The sequence below is a fragment of the Rhea pennata genome, chromosome 2 (genome assembly GCF_028389875.1).
Source record: "Rhea pennata isolate bPtePen1 chromosome 2, bPtePen1.pri, whole genome shotgun sequence".
NCBI classification, from domain to species: domain Eukaryota; kingdom Metazoa; phylum Chordata; class Aves; order Rheiformes; family Rheidae; genus Rhea; species Rhea pennata.
The window spans coordinates 87,501,790-87,526,747 of NC_084664.1; the positions used below are offsets into that span (position 1 = coordinate 87,501,790).

At 41.3% G+C, this 24,958-nt stretch overlaps 1 protein-coding gene across 2 annotated transcripts in view; it reads left to right on the forward strand.

The window, feature by feature from the left end:
• The first annotated feature begins 575 nt into the window (after positions 1 to 575).
• Positions 576 to 24,958, forward strand: part of CDH20 (cadherin 20) — a 38,681-nt gene continuing 14,298 nt past the window's right edge. Inside the window, exons 1-7 of one of the 2 annotated variants that reach the window (XM_062569845.1) lie at positions 576 to 818; positions 7,426 to 7,720; positions 9,418 to 9,537; positions 13,172 to 13,339; positions 15,233 to 15,420; positions 20,168 to 20,421; positions 24,498 to 24,634. In XM_062569845.1, the coding sequence (XP_062425829.1) occupies positions 576 to 818; positions 7,426 to 7,720; positions 9,418 to 9,537; positions 13,172 to 13,339; positions 15,233 to 15,420; positions 20,168 to 20,421; positions 24,498 to 24,634 (1,405 nt within the window). Of the gene's footprint in view, positions 819 to 7,425; positions 7,721 to 9,417; positions 9,538 to 13,171; positions 13,340 to 15,232; positions 15,421 to 20,167; positions 20,437 to 24,497; positions 24,635 to 24,958 lie in introns of both variants that reach the window. The other variant, XM_062569846.1, reaches the window with a different exon arrangement.

A 24,958-nucleotide genomic window follows, 5' to 3' on the forward strand; every position in this document is an offset into this window, starting at 1 on the left:
TCTAAACCTCTGTGCGTGCAAGTATGTGTAATAACATGGTTCCAAATAGAAAGAGAAAACCACTTGCCAAAAAGTGTTCAACAGTTATTACAGCTCTCCAAGGTGAACTGTTACGTAAATGTTCTCTAAGGACTTCTAGTCATAAATATTTCTAAACTGTATGCACTTAACTCATGCCAATCAATACCATAAAGCAACTCTACAGCTAAGTTAGTAAAGTAGAGAACTCTTGTTTATTGACTAAACTCTGATAGTGCTTGTATCTAAGGCTTCAATTCTGCAGCTTGTACAGTAATACTATTCTTAGTTCCAGGTCATATGCCTCCTGTTATTGTCTTTTTTTACAGATGATTAAATAGTTTATAGCATCTTTACCTATTGGGAAAACCCTTTTACCTTGAGAAAAACAAAAACCAGAACTTCTGTTATGAATTTCCTTTAACTTTACAGGAGACTCTCATTCTCAAAGCCAGGACCTCTACTTGACATTTCAAAGGACTGCTCACTGGACCTTCTTTCTTCTCAAAGGACCTAAAATACTGTGTTTTGACTTTTAAGTCAGCCCTAGTATACGGATGTGGACTGCAGGTAGAATGAGCAATGCAAAGAACTTGCTTGGACTTGGTGTGTCCTTGTATTTTTGGGGACTGATGGACCTTACTACAAGTGTACTGTCGAGCAGTGTCGGGCCCCTCTCTGAAAGGCAAGAAGATCACCTGTCAGACAAGCAGCACCAGCGTATGAAGAGGAGCTGGGTATGGAACCAGTTTTTTGTCCTGGAGGAATACACCGGGACCGACCCACTGTACGTCGGCAAGGTAAGAATTGCAGCAGGAGGGGAGAGGAGGGGGATGTCCTGCCGTGTACCTACAGACCATGGCAAAACATGGGAAGCTTCTCTAAGTGCCTTTTCTCTACCTTCTCTCTGGCAGTGAATCTATCCACATTAATTTCACTTCAGCTCCCAAGAGCTTTTGACCAGTGTCACCTTGAGTTGGGAAGAATTTCTGTTTCAAGGGGCTGTCAATATATTTTCCTGTTTCAAAGAGATCTGCTGTTACAATAATCAGCTGTAATTGGGGTAGCATTAGAAAATTTGCAGTGATCTTTCCAGGGACTCCTACAGTGTCAAGGCAAAGCAAGGTTATATTGATATTTGAGGATTAGGAAAGAAAGGCAGAGTTTGTGATCATACGTCTGTCTGTGATCAAGTCAGCTGAAAGTTGAAGTTCACAATCAAATGAAATAACAAGGATCTTTTGAAAACTGACATTTCAATTTTTGTTTTCTGTGAATCTCAAGGGTCAGAATTTCTTCTCACTTACTGCAATTTGACCCCAGTTTAATTCTGTGGACTGCAGATAAGTTGCTCCGAATCTAGAAGGCTCATTGAATTTAACATGCAGAGTCCTATTCTCAGATTCTTACACTCCAAGAACCTGCACACCAGTACAAATAAGTGTAAAATGGATTACCAAGCTTAGCGCATCTGCCTAGTAGTATTTTCTGTAACTCCTTGAGAAACGAGCTGGTGGGAAATCAGATCAATGATGTCTGCCATCGCAGTCTACCTTTTGTCCCTCAATACCCATCCTTCACCTGCTATTTTCTCACTGTTTTTTAAGGCTCTAGAAAGTTTAACTTATTGACACTGCTATTCAAAGCCTTGTGGGCAGTGCTAGTTTGCTTCCGGTCTACACCAATTACAACTAAACCATGTAACCACCACCAAGGGGATGAACAGGGAAGAGGCAGGGGGAGGGAGCTAGGGTGTTTAAATGTTTGAGTGATACAAATAAAGTTTTATACATCTAGATGATTAGATAGCACAATGATGAGCACAGACTACTTACGGGTAGATATGACAAATTAAGAACAAATTAAGAATGAATATTAGAAGAAAACCTTCAAGTTTTGTTTTTTTAGATTAGACTGCCTTAGAAATGCTCTTTTTAGGCACATTTTGAAAACTGTGCCTAAACTGACTCACTCTTTCCTTCCAATCTACCCAGCTACAGAAAAAAAAATACAGAAGCCCCTTTTGGACTTTTATTTATCACTCTACTACTCCACAGAGCTAAACTTAGCCCTCAGTCATACAAGTATAAATCAAAATGAATCTATTGGCTTCAAAGGACTCCTTTCTGATTTATCCCTGTGTTATTGACAGCAAGATGTGCACTCCCTCCTTCCTTCCACAGCGGTGGCATTACTAGTGATTGCCACCAAATAAGATCTCATTAGTCTTGATTCATCTCTACACCTAACACTTCAGCTCTTTAAATCTCTATTAATTAAAAAAATTAGCATTTATTTTCATGCAATTCCCAGCTTTGGCACAAGGGCATACTATTACACGTACCCAATTTCACCTGAAATGATTCCAAGCTTGTACTATGAGCTGAATTTTAGCTAACACAAGTACTGCAAGAAACCAGCTCATCTTTAGTTTGGATTTGATTGTGTCATTGGAAGCACAAAAACTTGGAGTGGTCAAGAAGCCCTTTAGCTCGATCAGCTCAGCTGAAAGTGGGGAAAAGCAGAGATGTGTTCGTGATCTGTATTCACCGCACCATAGCCCAAGCTGCCAAGATCCCTCATTTCATGCTTAGAGAGCTATCTCTCCAGGAGCGCATGCGTTCTAGCTGTGTCAGCACAGGCAGGGGTCTGCAAGGGCTAATGAGCTCTCACTGTTAACAGTGCCAATTAGCCCCACACGCTGCTGAGCTGACATGGCTAGATTGCTCTGAGGACCTGCTAACTCTGCACTGCTCCATGTACACCAAACACTGCAGAAATCTTCTGCCAAAGTGAGTCTTTGAGGGTCAAAGAGTTCATTTTCTCCCATTCCCAAACTGAGGGCACAGCAGCCATCCAAGTAGGGCGATAAAAGCACTGGCAGCTGCCATGTGAGAGGAGGGCTTCCCACCTTGTCCTATGGCTCTGAGAAAAAAATAGCAGCCTGACACAATTTCTTCATCCAAGCTGTGTTTGTGCTGTCTCTGTCTTAGGGATTTTTAGGAAAGGGGTCAGCTGGGAATAACTTGTGGGCTGAGTTAATTGTTCTGGCAGGCCAGAAATTTTTCAACCCAAATCACCGCAGGCTTACTCAGAAATAGCACTGGAACCTCCTGAGCAGCGCAACATGGAAATGCAGCCTCTGAGCCTTCTGCCTCAATCCTAGCACCAGCCCTTGGATTTGCCCTGGGTTCCACACCTGGGTTGAGCCTCTCTGGCTGACACCATCCCCAACACCCTGAAATGTCCTACTAGCCAGGCCTTACTTTCATTCATCTGCTTTGGTGAAGCCTTTTCCAGAAGAAAGAACACGATATTCATCCAGTTATAGTTGCATGGTACTCTAAGGGTTCTCATAAGAAAAGGGACTCTCCTTTACAGCTGTTTTAGGCCAGCTGTATACTGCTGCAAAATCCAAAAATAACTTTGACTTGAACCAGGCATCCGGGCTTGCACAGTAGGATTTTCAAGGCTACTATGAAAAATAAAATATACTTTCTTACATAACTGTAAAGCATGGGGCAAAATATCTTCTGTACAGGGGAAGGAAAAGGATCTTCCTAAGATGAAGTTAATACAGCTTTTGCTTTTATCCAGTGCTCAGGATTCTAATTAAGAGCATTTTTGCTTCAGAGGATTCCCAGGTCCTGTAAATGCTAGGCTTCAACCTTCCTAGAGTTAGCCGTTATTGGCTGAGAGAATGAACGAGGGAAGTCAGAGCCCCATGTTTGCTGCAGCATGTGTTCTCCACATTCATCCAGCAGCCTAAACTGCTTCAGTGTTTGAACTGGAAACACCTCCCCACTTTGCAGCGTCCGAGACACCCTAATCCTGTTTCAAAGGAAAGCAGCATTTTAACCACAGCAGCTGAATGCTGCTTTCTACCGACTATCACTGCAGATCATCCAGATAGACTCACATGGCCTCACAAAATCCCCTGCAGGTGCTATCTTCCTGGAGAGACAGGAGAGCAAGCCAAGGATGGAGTCCCAACCCAGTTAGTGAAGCTACATGACTCCTTCAGTGAGCTACCTGCTGGCAGTACCACTCTCTTCCAAGTGCCCCTTTCCATGAAATGTGCCATTCAGATGCAGATATAGCCTTCTTAATCTTTCATCCTATCCTCATTGAAAGAAGCAGCCTAGATTGGCGTAGTTAATTTATCTGGGGTTATCTGCTTCATTCCTCCCATTCATTCCTCCTTTACTAGACAGAGGTAAGTACAAGTAAATTCCTCCTACTTCTGATAAGCCACAAGGCAGCACAGTTTATTGCCTCACCCATATAACAAAGCCAGCTTGAATCTGGATCGCCTTTCCAGTACAGCAGAAATCTTTAGAGTGAATCCTACATATACGCCAACCTACAACATCCTCATATTAGGCTTGTCATTGTAATGGTGTGAGCTTCTGTATCTTTAGATACCAAATTCTTTCAGATTTATTATAGTTTGGAATTATAAAATCTTTTATGCTCTTCTTTGCTTTGTCTAGAAAGAGCAGGCTACAGGAGAAGCTACAAAAGTGCTGTTAGCATTCCTTACTGCTTCGGCTTGGTTGAGGTCCAATGCTCTCAACAAATCACAGATAGACAGAGATCCTTTTGTACTCCAAAATTCCTATTAGTGTGCTATGTTCATTCCTTGTTTGCTCCCTACACAACTGTATTCATTCCAAATAAGACTGTGGCCAGAAGGTGTAATTTAACCCATGAGTTTGATGCAGTATCTTCTTCTAAGTCTTTTGAATTTTCCAGAACACCTTATACTGTTTTAAAATATGCTCTCTCTTCTGTTTCCTTTTCCTTTCTCTTTTCTTTTTCTTTTTCCTTTTCCTATCTTTTCCTTTCTTTTTTCCTTTTTAATGAAGACTTGTTGATGTACATTTTCCTCTTTCAGGAGCTCTAATTCCCCAGTCAGGTCTAACATCTGTATCTATCTGAGCAGCTGCAGTCTCTCATTGACGCACTGATGCACTAAAACAAATGCCCAGGATGCAGCTTAGTGGTTCTGAATCAATTTGCAAAGCTATAATAGTGTCCTCCTTCTGGAAGTATCCTGTTTGCTAGCTCCTACAATGATAATCTCTGAGTTATGGGTGTTTAGGGCAAATGATGACAACCAGTGTCTTTTTGTAAATTCATCACAAGATGCTGTTTCCTGAAGATACGCCAGTTTAGAGTCCTGGCGCCTCTGTGTGAATTAATACGCATGGCAATCATTTGCATTTAACTGTTTGCCACTGCCAAATCAATCTGGGTCTGTTCTTCCCCCATTTAGCTGATACCACCTGAGAGCTGCCAGCATTGCTCTGAAGGATCAGTGTTCCCTAGATGCAGTGGCCACTACAGAGCCAATAGCCAAGAGACAAAATGAAATACAAGTTACCTGACAAGTTAATTGTCACAATCTGTACCTTTAGCTCTTGCAGCCATTTCACGGTGTTACTACAACAGCTGGGTACATGCCTTTAACACTCCTTTGTCACAGCAGTTGCTTAGAATTGAAGGGTCAGGTAAGTCTGCAGCCTGTCTACAAGGTGGTCAATGTCACTTCTCCATATGCTGCCACAGGACTCCTGCCATAGAAAATAATACAGAGCCCATCTCAGCTGAAATCAGTCCAACCCTAAAATCAGGAATAGACCCAAGTTTTGTGTAGGTCATGTGCTCTGAGCTCTGGCACTCTGAGTAAGCAAAATGAACTCCAAGGAATGAACCACTTCAAGCCCATCCCACCACTGGAGGGAATTGACTTGCAACTACCAAATCAATGGGACCACATGCCCTGCAACAGCTGAAGATCTGGCCCACTGGCATTAGAAATGATTAGGTCAGATTAGACAATTTCTTCACCTCCCTAAAACCATTTTTCCTATATCATAATTATTTTATGAACTTTTCTGTGTGTTTTTAAATAAGCCAGAGATGAGATTTCTTTTTCCTTCCTTGAGAAAATATCCCATAATCAAATCCATCAGGTCTGACTTCCACTTTTCTAGATAAATTACCTGTTTCTTAACCTAAAGTCCTACCAATCCTGTGTTCATATATCCAGTTTACTGTTCAAAGATTTTCCTCCCTAGTATGAATATTTAGCTATGTTTTAGCCCCCTCCTCCACAATTTTCCCATATGTCCCAATGAACTCTTCAAAGTATTAAAGGCACACTTAAATCTGAATATCTCTCTTAAAATAATTGCTCATATATACATTTTAAAATGTGCTTAACTGAATGTGGGCCATTTTGTCCATTGTTTCTTTTTACTCATTATTTATTCAGCCCCCAATATCATAATCACACCGAAAACCAGAATTCACAGGTGAACCGTTCTTTACAATCCCATTTTGGTTATTGCACTCCAGTTCTATTACCTTCCTGTTCTTTAAGACTGAATCAGTAGCACACACTGCCTTTTTCTGGATACTGGTGAGGCCATTAAGCTCTCTTCCTCAAAAGCATGACAGTATGAGCACATTGTTAAGTATCTTGGTAGTCTCAGTGAAATTAAGTGATTTGTTTGTCTTTTAATAGTCATTCCAATATTTCACAGGAACCAGGTGTTTAACAGAATGGTAGTCCCCAGGATGATTTGTTTCTCTGTTTTAGATGATAATTAGTACTGCATTTACTTTTCTTCTATGTTCTGTTACATTTCCAGCTATCTGTGGTTTCTCAGAACTAATTAGCAGTCATGCAGTAAATCCATTTGCTAATTCCCTAGGAAATCCTGAGATGTTTCTCATCTGTATAGCCTGTCAGAGACACAATCAAATGTTCCTTGCTGCTTGCCTCACCTCCTATTTGACAATTTTCTTCCCGCATGAAGTGAGGGTACAGCCTATTTTTTCTTCCTAAAATTTTCATGCAGAAATTTTAAAAAGATTTCTTAATCCTAAAAGCTACTGAGTAGCTCTTCCATCCTTCCTTCCCTTGATCCTAAACAAATTTACTTCATGTACTCTAGCACTGTGCTACTCCTTAAATATCTAATTCATCTTAAACCATGTGAGCAAGCACAGTCGTTTTGCACTTTTGCTGACCTCACCTTATCCTAAGCCTGGCAATGAGTCCTTCTCAATGGCTGTTGCAACCAGTCAAAAGATAATTCTTGTCATTACTGAGATCTAAAAAAGTCACAGACCCTATTCTTGTTTGGGTGTTACTGCCTTTTTTTGTCTGGTACAGCTGTGGGTATAGAAGTGGGAAGACAGGAAAGAGTTTTTAATTGCACCTCTTTCATACAGACTTTAATGAATATTTGCCTGTTTCAGTAAAATAAGTTCATTAAAACCAGCTTGTGAATCCCAACAATGAGACCAAAATGCTCAGAACGCTAATGCGCTTAGCGTCTCTCACCAGCTGTTTGCCCAGTTCTTGGTCTAATTGAATCCTGTTCTGTTTCACAGCTCCATTCTGACATGGATAGAGGAGATGGTTCGATCAAATACATCCTGTCGGGAGAGGGAGCTGGCATTGTGTTTACTATTGATGATACCACAGGGGACATTCATGCCATTCAGAGGCTGGACCGAGAAGAAAGGTCCCAGTACACCCTGAGGGCACAGGCTCTAGACAGGCGAACAGGCAGACCGATGGAACCAGAGTCAGAGTTCATCATCAAAATACAAGACATCAATGACAATGAACCCAAGTTCCTGGATGGACCTTATGTAGCCTCTGTTCCAGAAATGTCACCTGTGGGTAAGGCAGATTTTTGTAAAGTCTTTTCCTCTCTTGGCATGTGAGAGATGTTCACCAAAACATAAATTCCCTGGCTCCTTGGACTCAGCTTTTTCCCCTTAGGCTCCAGGAGCAATTCGGTAGGTAGGAGAGATTCCCTATGGGGTGTCTGGCTGCTGCAGAAGAACGGTAGTGGACTTTACACCACTGATGGCTGGCCTTCTCCAAAAGAGAGCATATCAAAGGAGAAAGAGAGATGAGAAAAGGTGTAATTTGAACATGCCATCCTCAGACAACTTACAGTAATGTAGCACCCCTTCTCCTCTGCCATCAGACGGTAGCGGTAATGACAATCAGACATCCATTATGAGCCAGAAAAGGTTAAAACAATCCTAAGAGCCTATTCTGGTTCATGCTGAGAGCTGAAATACTGTCCAGGAGCCCTTGAAATCATGGAAACGTGATGATTTTTAGCAAATTCACTCCTTCTAATCCCTTCAAGTTTCCACTGAGCACAGTGCAGCTGATTCCAAAGATCTGGTTCCATTCATTCCGCACTTTTAGAAGTGGGATTGTGTCAAACACAGTGTTGTTCTTGCAGTGCAGGCAGAAGGCAAATAGCAGCCTTCTTCCGCAAGTCAGGAGAAACCATTTCCACCTAAAACTTCCAATAACCACATAAAATACTATTTTTATGAGTTTTTTATTTCTTTTGGAGATGTTGCTTGCTTTTTGGCTCTGTGATATCATTACAGAGATAATGCCAGGTAAATCATATGCCCTGAATTTATAGATATACTTCAGCTTCTCATTCTTCAACATAATGTTTGTGTAAAACTAGAGACAAGCATTAGATACGAAAGTTCCATTGAGAAAAAAAATGTTTCATAATGGCGATTGGTAACTTGAACTCTGATTTATTTTACAGTGAATATTTATTAATGGCAGATTTTGTTTCTGAACATGGAACATATGCAAAAGGCTAGTGGCATTCATAAAGGCATTATCTGACATTGTAAAGAGTCAAAACTTATGTACATTTCAAATGATTATGTCTTATCTTCTCCTTGCTCTTGATAAACTGCATGATCTACAAGCGATAATTAGCTTCAGAGGAAGTGGCTCTTGGAAACTAAAAGGCAAAGAAATGTATAAGGATTTGTATAGGTTCCAAAAAGCACTTCAGTGGGATATAATCTCGAGGCCATGCAATGTAAAGTGTAACGTCACTGTTTAGTTTGAGATTATCTCATAGATATCTCCCTTTCTTCTCACAATTTGTGTACAATTTCCATCCTTTAGTCATCATTTAGCATCCACAGGCCTGCTGCAGGAATTCTTGATGTACATCCACATATTTGTAGGTGTTATTTTAGCTGCTTTTAAGTAACATTTAAGAACAAGAAGTATGGAAAAGAAGTCAGCAACATATGACAACCACCACGAACGTACTGTTAGATAGGCAATTCTGTAACCATAGTCCATGGAGTACTTGCTGTTTTATATCTTCTTACAGAGGCATGATGAATTTATGCCTATTAGTTCCTTTAGTGCTAATGAGATACAAATATGAGCAATAAGTATAAACACTATCAGCATGAAATGGGAAGTCCAGTGAGAGAAAGTGTTTGTTAGGCATTTCAGTCCAGTTTGAATTGTGTGCTTTTTCTCCCAGCTCTTAATCCCAGGAGGTCTTACCTGATGCCTTTTTTTGTCAGGCACTTCTGTTATCCAGGTGACAGCTACAGATGCTGACGACCCAACTTATGGGAATAGCGCAAGAGTAGTCTACAGCATTCTCCAAGGACAACCATATTTCTCTGTGGATTCTCGGACAGGTATGTTACTTCATCAGGGGATCAGACAATATGAACACTGAAAGAAACAGTTTCAGGCAGAACAAAAAGGTAGTGTGTCATGACTGTGATCATAGAAACATGTTTCTATGTCTAGGAGCCAAGACAGAGGAGCGCTATGTAAGAGCTAAAGCAGTACTATAGTAATGCACTCCAGAGAAAGCAGGTGCCCTCAGTAGTAATATATTCATTTAAATGACCAAATTCTGCAGTTAGGAAGCCAGTTTTTTTGATATGTAAATATTCTTGTTGGCATCTATCATTTCAATGATGTCTTCAGGAACTCTAGTTGGTCAAAAGGCTTAATGAGAAAAATATATGTATATATATGAACCAACCAGGATTGGAAAGTACAAGTAAAAGGATGCAGTTCCTAAGGGTATATTTGTTAATAACCTTAAGCTTCTCTAGAGGACAGCCTCTCTTGCTTTCTCCCTCTCTCTCTCTCTCTCTTTTTCTGTATATATCCAAAAGAGGAATCTGACAGGTTTTGACAGTTTCTAAAGGGCGTCTGCAGTGTTAAGGTCAGAAACTCATGAGCAGATAGTTACTGCTCAACCCTAGGGGGGCAAAACAGAATGATATGCTGCGTAATCCACTTCTGAAAGTTACCAGTTTAAGGAATGAGTGCATTATCCAATCGAAACTTGGGTGCAGATGGTTATTTCCTCAGCTCTACACAATATAAGCAGAACAGAACGGTTCATTTTGATCAACCACAGACTAATTAAGGGCATAGTCATAGTTTTGCTAACGTTTTCTAAGACAGCAAGGAGCCAATACTCATGACCAGATCCAGTACAGATTTAACCACTAAAGTACAACTAAGGCAGAATATAGGCCCCTAAATCCAAAGTGGTAACCCTGTACTTGATTGCTGTGTAACCCAGAAAAAGTCTTCTTTCTCCACAGTTTTCCTACTTGCTTGCTCTGGACATGTCCAGAGCTGCATCAACCTTTGCAATTGGCAACGGGGCACCCTTTTAGGCTAAGTGCAGTTGTGAGCTGGGAACTGCTTCTCCAACACAAGTCCAGGACTCTAATCAGCTCTCTCAGCACAAATCCACCTGTAGGATGTGGTAATACACAAAACGCAGTTGTGTCTGTCACATTTCTTTAAAAAAGAGCCAGAGCATAACAGCTTACCAACTCCTTTATAATAGTGGCTGGTGGTTAAAGCACCCAATAACGGACAACCCATTTCAAGACACTCTTCTGCTAGGAAATTTTTACCTCCCAACATAACCTCTTAGCTACAGAATTATGTTACTGATCTTGTTCTCTCTTGCCTCACAAATTCTAAATTAATGTATACATAAAGGAACATTTTCAAAGGAAGGATGGAGAACTGGCTATTCCCTTTCCCCAGAATACTTTTACAGCCTGTCCATGCTCTTCTTCTCCTAGACAGTAAAAAAAAAATGTGGCTATAAATACCCTCAGGAAGAATAGCGAATGGCCCCTGAATCTTCCTCAGAAACCATCTGGATGTTTTGGAAAAGAAAGAGCACAGCCTCTTTGCTGTTATTTATTTTTAAAAGAGAGTGAGTCTCATTTGGTTTGGTAAAAGAAATGGCACCAGCACCTAATTTCAGAAGATAAGGAGACCTGCTCCCTTGCCACAGCCCTAGGGAAGGTTTTAAGGCTCATCACCGTTCTCGGCGTTTCTTTGCTGACCTGCTGTGTGTACCAGCATAGGAGGTTCCCTGCACAGTGTGGCAGCTGTTCTGGGACCATGCACTGGCCCTCCTTTAGGGACCAGCAGCCTCAAATGTAGGCATGCCAGAGCCTGACTATTAGGCACTGACGTCTTTTGTTAGATATAGCTCATACTGTATTAAGGACAAACTGAGAGGGGACATTCCCTACAGATTATTCTTAAGGAGAAAATATTTCTCAGAGTGCTAAGTCCTTTCATATCTTATTTATATACATGGGAGTTTTGGAGCCATAGCTCTCCATGGGAGTTACTCAGCACTTTGCAGGATGAGACTCTTAAGGACTGCAGGTAGCAAGAATAAAATAGTGCGCTGTGAATTGTTCAGTACTGGCCGCTATTTCTTTCCTTTTGCATACAGTGATAATTGCAAATGCAATGCCTTTTTACTGCTCATTTATTAAACCCATACATTGTGTGTCTGCTAAAAATAAAGACTAAGAGCAAATCATACAAGTCAGTAGAGTCCCAGTGTGCCAGTACTGCCAGTCGAGCCATGTGACTGGGACAGGTGCCTGGCGACGCGATGTGTTTTCCCCTGACAGGCGTTCATGTAATGGGACATCCTAAATGTATCACAGCCAGTGCTTGGAGAGGGCTCCTAGTGCCTGGCTTCCACAAAAGAAATTGTCCCTTCAGAGCATGTCTCCTGGGCTGTATCATTGCTCTGCTGCTTCTCCCTTGCTCGGATTCCTCATGCATCCTGGCAGCCTGTTGAGCAGCCGTGATGGGTACACAGAGCAGGAGAGAAGCAGAGGCCCTGTGCTGCAAAGCCACAGGATGCCAGCATGCAGCAGGCAAGGATGTACGCAGGGCCCAAGGAAAGAATCACACTCGGAGCATTTGAGGTCTGACTACTCTATAAAGATAAGCCTATGTCCCTCCATCCCTGCAGCCAAACATGGGGAAGGGTATGATGCAGGAGGCAGCTGGGTGGAAATGAGAGCATTAGCCAATAGACCAACTGCCAAAGAAAAAGAAAGCATCCAAGATGCATGTTCTGAGGCAGGCATGCAAAAAGCTTGAATAAGGAGAGTTCAGCATCCCAGCCAGGACCCCAGGGGCTACGAATGCAGAGAAAGAGGAGGAAGGACACCAAGGAGTCTGGGCAGTTTCTGCTCTCCGAATTTCTGCTTCTAACCAGAAGCAAGAGCCTGCTTTTGTGAGTCAGCAAAGCCAGGGATCACCTTGGCCAGCTCGCTGCAGCCTTCGTAAGAGAAGTGCTGCTGCCACCTTATGTCCTCTTGCAGTAGTGTTACCCCGAAGGAAAGGGACGGCAGTGCAGGGTGCAAGGTAGCAGGACTAGCTATTTCCACCACCACCCCCTCTCCCTGCTCTCTTCCCTGGCTTGCAGGAACGATCAGCGCAAACTACCTGTCTTTCACAGCTCACCCCAAATTCTGCTGTCACTGACTCCCCATACATCCACAAGGACTCCAGCAAAGACCATAGATTTCATTCAGGTTGCCTCCAGGACTTGCGTGGGGACACTGGAAAACTCATCTTGATTTATTTATTGAATAGTCACATTTCACCCAGCTTTTACACAGACATTTTTAGCCTGGGGTGGGAGAGCCTTAACTCAGTTTAGCATACATTGTTCCTAAAATACTTTTTGAGTTCCCTTGAAAGACACCGTTTTGATTTTGAACAGATCAGCCTGCCCCACAGCTGATGCACTTTAACTGCACTCCTTTAAAATTCACATCTTCCATTAATCTAGTTTTGGACTGGGTGATTTTCTTCATGCCAGCAAAGGTGGGACTGAATGCAGAAGCTGATCTCATTCGCTACACCAGGAGTACAGTACAGTAACAAGACAGCTCTTCCTTGTTTTGTGTGCTCTTTAAATGCCATTTCTTTTGTTTCTAAAACCCCCTTTCCCCCTCACTGTCACAGGCTTAATCAGGACTGCGCTAATGAACATGGACAGAGAAGCAAAAGAATATTACGAAGTGATTATCCAGGCCAAGGATATGGGTGGACAGCTGGGAGGATTAGCTGGAACAACCACAGTCAACATCACCCTGTCCGATGTCAATGACAATCCACCCAGATTTCCACAGAGTGAGTATCTACTGCATCAGGGCATTACTGGATGGGCAAAAAGGGGTGGCCTGCTTGCACAACTGCTGCTTGCTCAAATTACAGCCAATTTCCAACTGATTCTAGTGATGACTACAGACAGGCAAAATTTTGGATTGAAGAAGAGAACTTTCCTTCAAAAATGTCAAAATGGGACATTCAACACCTTGTCTTTCAGAAAAGGTTTCTGAGCATCAAAGTCATCAAAAGCAATGCTTTTTTAAAACGTGGGAAATTAATTTACAGAAAAAGAAAAGCAGGGGATGCTTTGTGTTCCTATGCAGCTAGTGGCCATTGCCTTTGGTTGCTAATTGCTGCCCTGTTTCTCTTTTCATTCGGTCACCAAAAGGATGTCTGTCAAATAAGGGACATGTGGCAGTGCTGGAAGATGACAGATAATTCAGCCAATATGGCAGCCAGGCCGCTGCAGTATAGCATCTGGTAGTTGTGCTGTCAGCGTAGCATACCTTGTCATACAGACTCTTCTCCAGTAAAGGTTCATCTAAACCTTGCCAATAAACAGTTAAAACCTAAAGTATATAACACTCTCAGTTAGGACAATGTAAAAGCAAGTATCTCCACTGGCATCAGAAAAATTACTTTGTATGTGCAGAAGTGTATCTCAAAGCAAGATGTGCAATATTTTGCCCTTTCTCTTACATTTTTTTAGATCATGTTTACATACATAACTCTGTCTTAATGTTAAAAATTGGCAAACAACATATTTCTGGTTTGATAGAACTATATCTTTCAAGGCTCTACTTTTTTAAAAAAAAAAGGGGGGGGGGGAAAAGAAAGCCAATCTTTACTAGTACAGCTTGATCTCAAGCAATTCTTGTTTTGCCATTTTTTTTTAACCTGGCAGAGAACTGAAAACCTCTACAGTTCTTTTTGATGCTATCTTTCTTCTCCATCTGCTTCTACATGCTGCACTGCTAAATAAAAGCACTCCACTAAAATGAGCAAGAAGTATCAACTTTCATTTTTCTTCTCCTTTCAAAGCAACTTGTTGAATGTATCATTGCCAATCCTGTTTTTAAAGTTTCATGAATTGTGACTGTTTGATATCAGTCTCTAGATTAGCAAAAAATGGTAACAGATCGAACCTTATCTTTGATGTTGTTCTCTGATGTGAAGTTGAATTAATGACAGAGTTAACAGAGCAAGTGTACCAAGGAAGATTTGAACATAAAATATAATGGCAGAAAGTACTATAGATACAGCATGGACATTTCTAAAAAACATATTTTTTAAATAGCAGCTCTCTCTTTCCCCAGGCTTGCCACTCAGCAAATTAGTGATGCACCAATTGTGCTCAGGATAAGGTTTGTAGGGAGAGAGAGTACATTTTAATAGAAAAAACGGTAAACTTGGAAGAACCAGGCAAGCTTCTGAGTTCACAAAGCTTTGTTCTAGCCTGAAAAAGAAGCCTGCACAGATCTGAGGAAGGATTTGCAGTGCTTAAAAACTTGCACATTTATTCCAACCGTATAAGCTAATCTACTAAAAGATGCCTGTCCTGTTAAATTTGTTTCACATCCTGGCTTGCATCAAGGCTGCAACAACTCTAGTGCTAATTGCCCTCTTTTTCCAGTTGAAGTTACCGTTTTTAGGTATACTATTATTTAGAAGAGAAACCTGTTCATATGACAGATATCTAAATAGAACTTTCCCAGGCAATTTGGTGTGGGCCTGGGCTTTTAAATGGAAATAACACTGCTGTTTCCACCTTGGAGAAGGTACTAGAGATTCCCTGCAGACTATGCAGTATTATTTATGGGCTGCCCTGACGTGCCCTTTGAATTGTTGGGCAGGTTTTATTTCCTTTTCACTGCTTGTTTTTTCTCCTCTTTCCCTCTCTGCCACTTGTGCCAGAACATTATCAGATGAGTGTGCTGGAGTCCGCTCCCGTCAGCTCCACTGTGGGCCGCGTGGTTGCTAAAGATCTGGATGAAGGCATTAACGCGGAGATGAAATACAGCCTTGTGGATGGAGATGGACTGGACGTCTTTGACATTAACACTGATCCTAATTACCAAGTTGGCATCATAACTGTTAGAAAGGTAGTAAAGTTTCCTTTTTATAGTAATTTATATGGCTAATCATCCTGCTTATGCTTTGTATGCGCAATATTCCCTTATGGCTACAGTAACTTGGTCCCCATTGCATGACAGCAGCCCCTTTCCTGCTATAAAACATAATTTCTTTAACATTCATTGCTGAAATATGAAAACAAACTGTGTTCTTAAGAGCAGCCTTAAAACATGGGGACAACATTGTCATAAACATGTCTTTCCCACCAGAGGAATGTTCTGATTCACTATTTATCTATTTAAATATTCTCTGTAGCTTCATTATCCTGCAATGGAAGAAATTAGATCAATATTTGCATTTGAACTGTACACATTTTTCACTCCGGTGTCCCACACACAATACTAAAGCAAGCCTTAGAATTATTTATAAACCAATAAAACCCAGGCAGTTCTTTTTTTTTTTTTTAATTACTGCTTGAAGATCCATAAATGCTAATTAGACTAGAAGAGGCTGTCTCTAAAATGGCAGCTGTGAAACTGCTAGTACTTTGTACTGCAGGCTATGCAGAAAGCGATAGAGTATTTTGTTTAGACTGCCTGCTGTAAGGTATTTATTCTACAGTCTTACATAAATGCTAGAAGTTGAAATTTCTTTCTAGGTTTTGAAAATGTAATTGTATTTCTGCCTAGGTGTATCTAGTGTACTCATACAGAAATATACTCTCCATTTAAATACACTTGGGACAAAATTAACTACTAAAAAGGATCGACACATGGGATAAATTTGACCCTGCACATCTCTATGCCCTACAGCAAAGCATTTAAACATGTATTTATGATCCACTCTCTCCAATTCTTGTTTATGGGCACTAGTCCCTAAAGTAAAGCATGTGCTTAAGTACTCTGGTGGAATGAAACTGATGCTGAGTGAAAACTTTAATATAATTTTTCACTCATTTATTGAGGAAAAAGATTGTTTCATTGCAGCAAAAATGTCAATAAGCTTGCCTTTGCTTACTGCAAATACAGTTTTAGTAGATGTTCATGTATGTCAGGAGGAGGAGATAAAAAAATATCTGGCATTAATCATAAGAGTTATGTGCTGATATCAAATACACACTGCTCAATCCAGCTGCTGTATGCTAATGTTTGTAAAATTCTCTATATGAGTATGACTTGTTGTAGTGTTATTATTATCAATAGCCAAACATTGGTAAAATTGTCCTTAAATCCAGATTTCAGATCTACTTGGCCAAGAAAAGACATTTAATTAGTATTGATAGAAAAGCATATGACAGTGAAAAATGCAAATATGTGTATATATGCATTTCTAAAACCATAATGAAATCTTCTTCGAAAGAAAAACTTTCCCTTTTATTTTTCTAGAGAGATTTCCCAGATACAATAGCTATTGCTAATCCTGCTTCTTTCATGGACATCTGTAAGTTGGAAATTACAATTACAGATAAAACTATCAGTTCTTTAAATGTGGTTATCTCAGCAAAATAGTCCTGCAAAATGCTGAGTACCTCCTGAGGAGTAACAGTTCCTTTAAAACTCCCTATCGGCAAGGCGGCAAGGCTTTTTTACTCACACTAGTGATGGCTGCTTACTTCTCCCTGCCCTTGTTTTCATGCTCCCCATAGGAAACGATGGGTTGTACACGAGGTAGCACCCTGCTCTCCAGGAGAGAGCCCCACGCCTGTCTCCTTGGCACTGCTACCTGGTGAAGCCCTCTCTCCCAGTGCCTCCTCCAAAATTGCACCTGATCTTTTGGTATCTTTTTTCTTTTGCCCTGGGGGGGGGAGGGGGTCTTGTTGGGAAGAGGAAGAGGAGGCGTTTTGTGGGGTGGCTGGTGCTTTTTGCCATGCCTGTCTCTCTGCCGGGACCTGCCGTGCACTCTGTTCACAGGAGAAGATCCTCCTCAGGGGACCAGCATGGAAAAGAGGTTTAAACACACCAGTAGAAGAGAAATTTGATGATCACAAAAGCAGTGTTGAGGCATGACACGTGAAAGGACTGAGAGGGAAAGCAAGTAATAGAGAGGGAGCTATAGTCAAAGATGAAGGAGTCCAAGCAAATTGAGGTGTCTGAGCCCAGGAGCACCAAAAGTGTGAAGGCCTATCAAACTTGTTTGATTTTCTCCTTTTTCTAACTTAAGTATTTTAAGTGATTAAGTCATTTTCTAATGTAGTTGGTTCTTACAGCTATTAAGTGTTTCTGTGATTTAACTGGTCTTTTATGAATTAGCTTTTAGTATATGTGCAGTGTTCCAGGAGATATAATGGTCTCTTTTCTTACTATACGTTTAAGCAGCTTTGTATTGCATGCTCTTTACCAGATGGACAATAACTGTTGCTTGGTCTTGTGAATATATTTTATTGCTATGTTTTACAATGCATAAATATGCAACTAGTAGACCATAATGACTTTGTAGTAATGTGTAATATATTTGTAGAGCTAGTTACATCCTTGCTGACAAGTACTGTTGCATGCCGTAGTCACTGATTTACCAGGTGGAGAAAGAGCAAGCTTCATATCCTTTGTACCTGCTGCTATAGGTTGCACAGTTGATGCTGTATCACTGCATAGACTCTTCAGTTATCTTGGACTTGCATGAGCTCCAACACACACACACACACACACACACACACACACACACACACACACAAATAAAATAAAAAGCAATTCCCATTCCAGTCTTCATTTCTCACCCCCATGTATTAAATGTTGAAAGAGTTTTAGATCCAGTCATTGGTCAGGCCTTCACATGAAGAACCTCCTGGTACCGGTAAGCCTTTGTATGTCACTGACATGTTTCCATCTCTGAAGAAAGAAGCTGTTGTGGCAGGAGACAAGAACTGAAGCCTCCACTGAATTTAGGGGACATTTTGAGGCCCATAGTATATATTCCTGCAGTGCCTAGGCACATAAAACTTGCTTTGTTCGGCAAACTAATGTACATTTAATAAGTGCAGAAATGCCCAGCTGCACCACTGCTTAGGAATGTAGAAATGGATTATGACTGGCCAAGGAGGACTTCACTGCTGCAGTGATGAGCTTTGTACCTGCATCTTCCAGTTGCCTTGCCACGCTCCCTCTTCTCCATCCTCCTGCCCATCTTCTTGCCCCTGTCTGCCAGTAAGTCTTCAAAAAAAGAGTTGAATAGGAATAACAGAGCTATGAGGACAACAGCAGTCTTATAGGAGACTGAATAAACTCGAGTCTGTACATGGCAGTTCTATACAGCATGCTCAAATCTGTGTATACAAATAAATCCACACATTTTAAAAGCCATTCATGAAACAAAAATAGTTTGTTTCCTAGTCCTAGTCCACTTTACTCCTCTGAGAACTGGGCCATTTCTTTTATGGTACAACATTTGTCTTGCTCGGGATCTATGCCAGTTAATGGAATCCAGTTGTGCTGGTTTTCAGCATTAAAACTCCCCAGACTATAAACATAAAGAACTGTAAACACTTAACTGTTATAATGCTAAGAGACTCGATATGCAGCAGAATTGCTTATAAATTCTAACTGCAACTTGGAAAGTATGACTATGTCCTCTGTAAGATGTATTTGATTTGGTGAAAGACTACCATATGTTTCAGGCTGAGCCTTCATTACTGACAGTCTGGTTGTCAGATCTTTTTTTTTATCTTTTATTAAGATTGGTAAATTGAAGTTTAAATATGGAATTTTACATTCAGATCTAAGCAGCTTTTGGAGAGGCTCTATTCTCTTCAGAGATCTGTGAAAAGAAGAGGACAGAGAAATTAATGATTTATTTATTGAAAAGTTCAGTGTTGGCATCCCCAGATTATATCCTTATTTACAATCCCCATTTACAAATGTAAATCCATGCCAAATAAATAGTTTTATCTGGATAGAAAACTGAATTCACAAAGCTGCTAACAGAGGAAACTGGTCCTCTGAAAAAGCTTCAACAGGAAGAGGTCAGAGATAGTTCATAACACTTTGAAGTTAAAATATCCTCAACACAGACCACACCTGGATTTTGAATCTGTGTTTAGGACACTTACTGAGGAAGTGACAGGTCCCACTTCTGGAAAGGATGAATTACTTATGCTGGAGCAGCATCCCTCGAGAGAGGTTGGCCATGACCCCTTACATCCACTCGAGCCATTTAGTGGCTAGGGAGACAGGGCTTTCTCGAGATGCACACTCAGATCTCATCAGAAAGAAACAGGGATCCTAACTGGGATCTCCATATCCTGTGTGAATGTGCTTGTCACTGGCCTACGACTATCATCATGGCCAGTTTTGAGGAACAAGCTCTTCATAGCTTCACCTTCTTTTCAAGTGCTCCCAAAGTGTATGTGAAATGTTTCCATCTGCTTTCTTTGTTTTCTTTTTTTTTTATTTTTTCTCTAGAGTGGAATGAAACATGCTGTATAAATCACAATGCAATGATGATATGGGTGCTTTTATTTTCATTTCAGCAAGAAAGATGAAAGAATATGTATTTTGGTGCAATCTGCAAATATATCTCCCTATTTTTTCCAGTTCAACCGTCAAATTAAAAAAAAAAAATAGTGTCATTCCTAATACTGCTGAAGCTCTGTGCTTTGCTTCCATCTGCAAATGTTTATGTTACGATAAATATATACTCCTATGCTTAAAAATCATAGTAGAGATCTGTTTAAAAAAAGAAGAAAAAATGTAGAGGATGTCTTTTACTTCTGAAAGTTAGAAGGAAAGAGTTTAAAGCATATGGCTCAATGTGCCTAATGCTAGATCTAATTTTTCTCCTCAGCCTTTAAGTTTTGAGAGCAAGAAAAGCTATACTTTGAAGGTAGAAGGTGCCAACCCCCATCTGGAAATGCGATTCCTAAACCTGGGTCCCTTCCGAGACACCACCACGGTCCACATCAGTGTGGAAGATGTGGACGAACCTCCTGTGTTTGAGCCCAGCTTTTATTTTGTGGAAGTGCCTGAGGACGTGGAGATTGGGACTACCATACAGATAATTTCTGCCAAGGACCCGGATTTGACCAACAACTCCATCAGGTTTGTCCTGTCTTGGTGTGTCCCCCCAGAGTGTTTTCTGGTACATGTGATAGATGGACCAGTGAGGCATTGCTGGCTTTACCGAGAACCTCCTGTAGCACCAAGGGGAAGGCAATCAACTTGCTTCTCCTCTCTCCCTCTTCTCTTTCAAAGACATTGTTATGTGCAACCTGTCTTTGTCAACAGCCCAGCTACACAACTATGTTTGGAGGAGACTGAGCTCATGCTAATAAATATGCATGAGCCACTAAATTATATAGTGTCTGGTCAAAGCTGCAGAGCTAGATATTCCCATAAGGAGTTAAGAAAGGTAAGAGGTGCATTTACAGTCATTGGAGCTTCATAGCTGCAACTCCGCCAGGAGTCAGAGGAGCAGATTTGTGTGATCACAGCGCTCCTTTCCACGGTGGCTGCCAAGTCAGCCCAGTTTACCAGAGAGGGCTGTTTTTCTCTGAGGCCATCCCACATGCTAATTTTCACAACTTGCAGGAGATCTGAGTAACTGCAAGGTAACAACCCCTGCAGGTCAGCTGTTAAAAAGCTTCTCTCACCCATGAAACACAGGGTGTTGACCTGCTGTTTTCCTAAGCTTACACCAGTCCAGCTTCTGAATTATCTGGATTCGGGAGCAATACTGAAACACATGAGGGGAGTCAAAACACTGAGTATTTGGAGTTTTGAGGAAAGGGAAATCTATATGAGCAGCTCTGTGGGCTTCAGCTAGGAGATTTGAGCAGATGTAATGCCTGTTCTCAAAGGTGTTGCTTTCTGTGTAACTGCTCTATTTTTTTTTGTCTCTCCTACCTTATTGTATCTACCTTTTCTATCTATACTATAATGTTATCATACTTTACATGGCATTGTCTCAAATTATTCAATCAAGCTAAAGTATTACACTATGTTTGCATCACAATTTCATTATCCTAAAGTTTTTTCTGCTAACATCTTATTTTGCTGGTTGCTGTCTAGCATTATCCAAACACAGTAATGCAAACAGCTTTCTGTTAATCTGCTTAAAATAGTATGAAAATAATTCTGTGGACTATCAGAGAGTAGAAGTGTTCATTGCTATTTATAATGAGGTCTTTCTTCAGAGCTTCTGACTACCGTTCATGAAATAGCACTCTAGAAAGCATGGAATGCATCACCAAAGTTACATTTTAAGCAGGAAGCAGTTACAAATAACGCATAAATTTCTTTGTAATTTTGCTCCTTCCTGCCTTCTTCTCCTCTTTCCTATAGTCCTTTTTCCCTCCCTCCTGTTCCTGTACCTTGTATATACATATTACACATGATGAAAGGAAAAAGGGGAAAAAAGAATAAATACTATTTGTAATGCTAACTAGAATGCAAATGTTAAGAATTAGTTCTTCTACTCTGCCTCTTATGTGATCACCTTCATCCATGCCAACCCAGCATCAGACTGGCAGTACTTTAGATTTGCTCTGCATTCACTTTGTGCAGGTACACAGGATGAGGCAAGATAAGAAAAATAAAATCCCACATAATTTGTTATCCAAGATGAAGTCCATCTGAAATTAAATCTATGGTCTGATCTTGCCTTTTGACATTTTTTTCAAGTATGGAAAAGCCAGAACACACTTCAGAAGGATTCACTAAACACAGGGGAACTCTCAAATCCTCATTTTCCCGGCTCCTGGAGTCTGGATCCCTACAGGATTCCCCTGTGAAATTCTGATTGCTTGAAATATACTGTGATTATTGTTAAGTGACTAAGGAAGAGCAGCTAAACATTACAGTGGAAATGAGTGTGAAGAAGTAGATATTATTAACAGGAGAAAGCATGTGGAGAATCCAGACAAAGACTCCACCTGTGTCTCTTGACACCAGTGATTAATACTGCACCACTAATCACAAGGCCATATTCAATTTCAGATACTCGTTGGCCTTAAACTGTCAGAGAGAAATTCTTTTTACAGCCCTCATACAAGAATAATTATTATAGCAAAATATAGTAACACTTGTACTTATTTCCTAAATAAATCAAATGCCTCAGAAATCTATTTATGAAGAGATGGGAGGGATTGGGAGAGGAAGGGAAGCAAATCTGTCCTTTCACCCTTTTTCATGTCTCTTAAAAAATGTGTAAAAGAACGTTGTTTGTTTCCCATGACGTTGCTCAGTAGTATTTTATATCCCCAGTTTAATATGTCCCTATATAAAGATCAGGCTGGCATGCTTGTTCTAGTGCGTGCTTTTATGCTGAAAGGAGGAAATTCAGAACAATATACCCTGTTCAGCATCTGTTGTGACTCATGCCCTAACTCCCCATCAACTTTGAAGAAAGAACCAACAAAAAATGGGAATAAGTCTGAGCTCTATTCTAAGCTGTGGTATTTACATTAGCACTTTTGCCAGAGTTTCTCTTCCTATGCTAAGATTACTGGCTAGGAAGGGAATTTGTGCAAATTACTGTTAAGAGCGAGGTGATGCACATGAAGGGTACTGAATATCTGCTTCCTGCAAAAAGTGTATGTGTGTATGTGCCACCTTTCCAGTCAATTGCTGAGGGAAAAACTGAATGAACATGGTTTGTGCAAGCTGTTGATTGGTATGAAACCTGAGAGCACTTATGACATATCGGATGCAAGAAACACATCCACACCCTTCCAGTGGCAAACACAGCACATGCAGAATGAGTGAAACTCACTTCTGCAGGACATCACTGCTGAAACTGGGAATCGACCAGGAATTGAACAGGAAAAACAGGGAGATCTATGATGCAGTCAGCTTTGCCTCAGCATTTGAAGGAGGCTCAGGGCAGAAGCAAGGTGCCTGCAGGAGCCCTGGTAACTGGGGCAGTGCTTGTTCACCCCCAACCCCAGTCTGTGGTCCAGTTTAGTCTGCAGCTTTTCCTGCAAGGGGCTTCTCATGCAGGAGGGCTCAAAAGGGGATTCACCCCTCCTGTGAACTAAGTATGAGCATGCTTAAGCTTTTTTCGTAGAAATAAGACAGTCTCAGGGATGCCTCGAGGCTTCCTGGCAGCGAGGGTTATATTAGTTAGACAGTGAGGACTATATTTAACCCTGGCATGCCCAGCTTGCCATGGGAGGGAGGGGCAGCAAGGGACTCACTGCTGTGCAGGGCAGCCCTGTCAATAACGAGACATCGCCCATCGCACGGGGCAGCAGTGGCAGCAGAAAGTCTGGCTGTGTCGCTGGCAGGCATAGTTTGGACGCTCAGGTAGCACACACGGCTCAAATTGTTTCTTTCCTCCAGGAAGAAGCAGGGGCAAAGCTGGCAGCAGCCCTTTGCTGGGACCCTCTCCTTGTCACTGCCCAGCAGGCAGCACTGGTGCTGGGCAAGGTGACCCTCTGGCTGAGGAGCACAGTGCTGACAGCCATCTCTCCACCACCTAAGTTTTCTGGCCTGTGGGTAACGCCACCCTTCCCTGCTCACGGGTGCAAGCTTGCTCTCAGCATTAAATTGACACGATATTGGCCAGGCAGGTTCAGTAATTAAGATGAATCGACCTCGGAGAGGAAAGTGGTTTTTCTGGCTGGATGATAAGAGAAATCTGTGTCTCACCCCACTGCGTGGGCATTGCTCTATCAGTGGAGCGGTCCAGGATGCCGGTGGAGTTTATTCCTGTAAAAGAAGAGGGAAGGCAAAAGAACAAGGAAAAGAACAGTTCCTCCTCGACAGCCTAAGTGCACAGAGAATGAGCTGATGCAAAGTCATTTTCATAGTGTCTGAATTGTGCCCAAGGAAAGGGTATAATTATTTTGCTTAGAAAAGAAATTGCACTCCTCACTGATAGACTTTCTGCTGTAAAGCAGATGTTTCTGTGCTGAGCTCTGCCTTGCTTGGAGGCTTCTTCCTTTAAATGTTTCTGTCTTCCAGCTCTATCCAAGTAGTGCTCACAGCCATGGGAATGTACAGATTTTCAAGCACCTTATTCTACACCTATAGAAGCCAATGGAGCACACAGTTAGTTCGTGGGTGAATGTGGATCTGCTTTCTACAACAGTATTCCCATTGCTGGAGTACTTTGTTGGCTATATCATACCATTTTCACAAAGGTTGCATAATATTTTTATTATGTGCTTTTTCAGATATTCGATTGACAGGAGCAGTGATCCGGGGCGTTTCTTTTATGTCGACATTACGTCAGGAGCACTGATGACCGCAAGACCTCTTGACCGGGAGGATGTTTCTTGGCACAATATCACTGTGCTGGCCATGGAGCTGAGTAAGGAAAATGCAGACTGTAGATAGCTTAAAGAAATATAACAGACAAAGCAGACCAATAGACCTGAATTCAGCAATTCACATGTTCTTATGCACTGAGTGGGAAGTCGTATTAACTGAATTAGTCTTCTGATATGAACAAGCAAATACTGCATTTTATTTATTTTTTATGCTCCTGTTTGCAGGGTAGTGAGAGGAGTAGGGTCTGGCAAATAAATGCAGAGTGCTGCTTTTTCAGTTCATTAGTATTCTGAGGTTTTATTTAAAACTCTTCCTGAAATATGTTTCAGCAAGAGCTCTATCTCCCCAGAAGGAGTAGGCAACA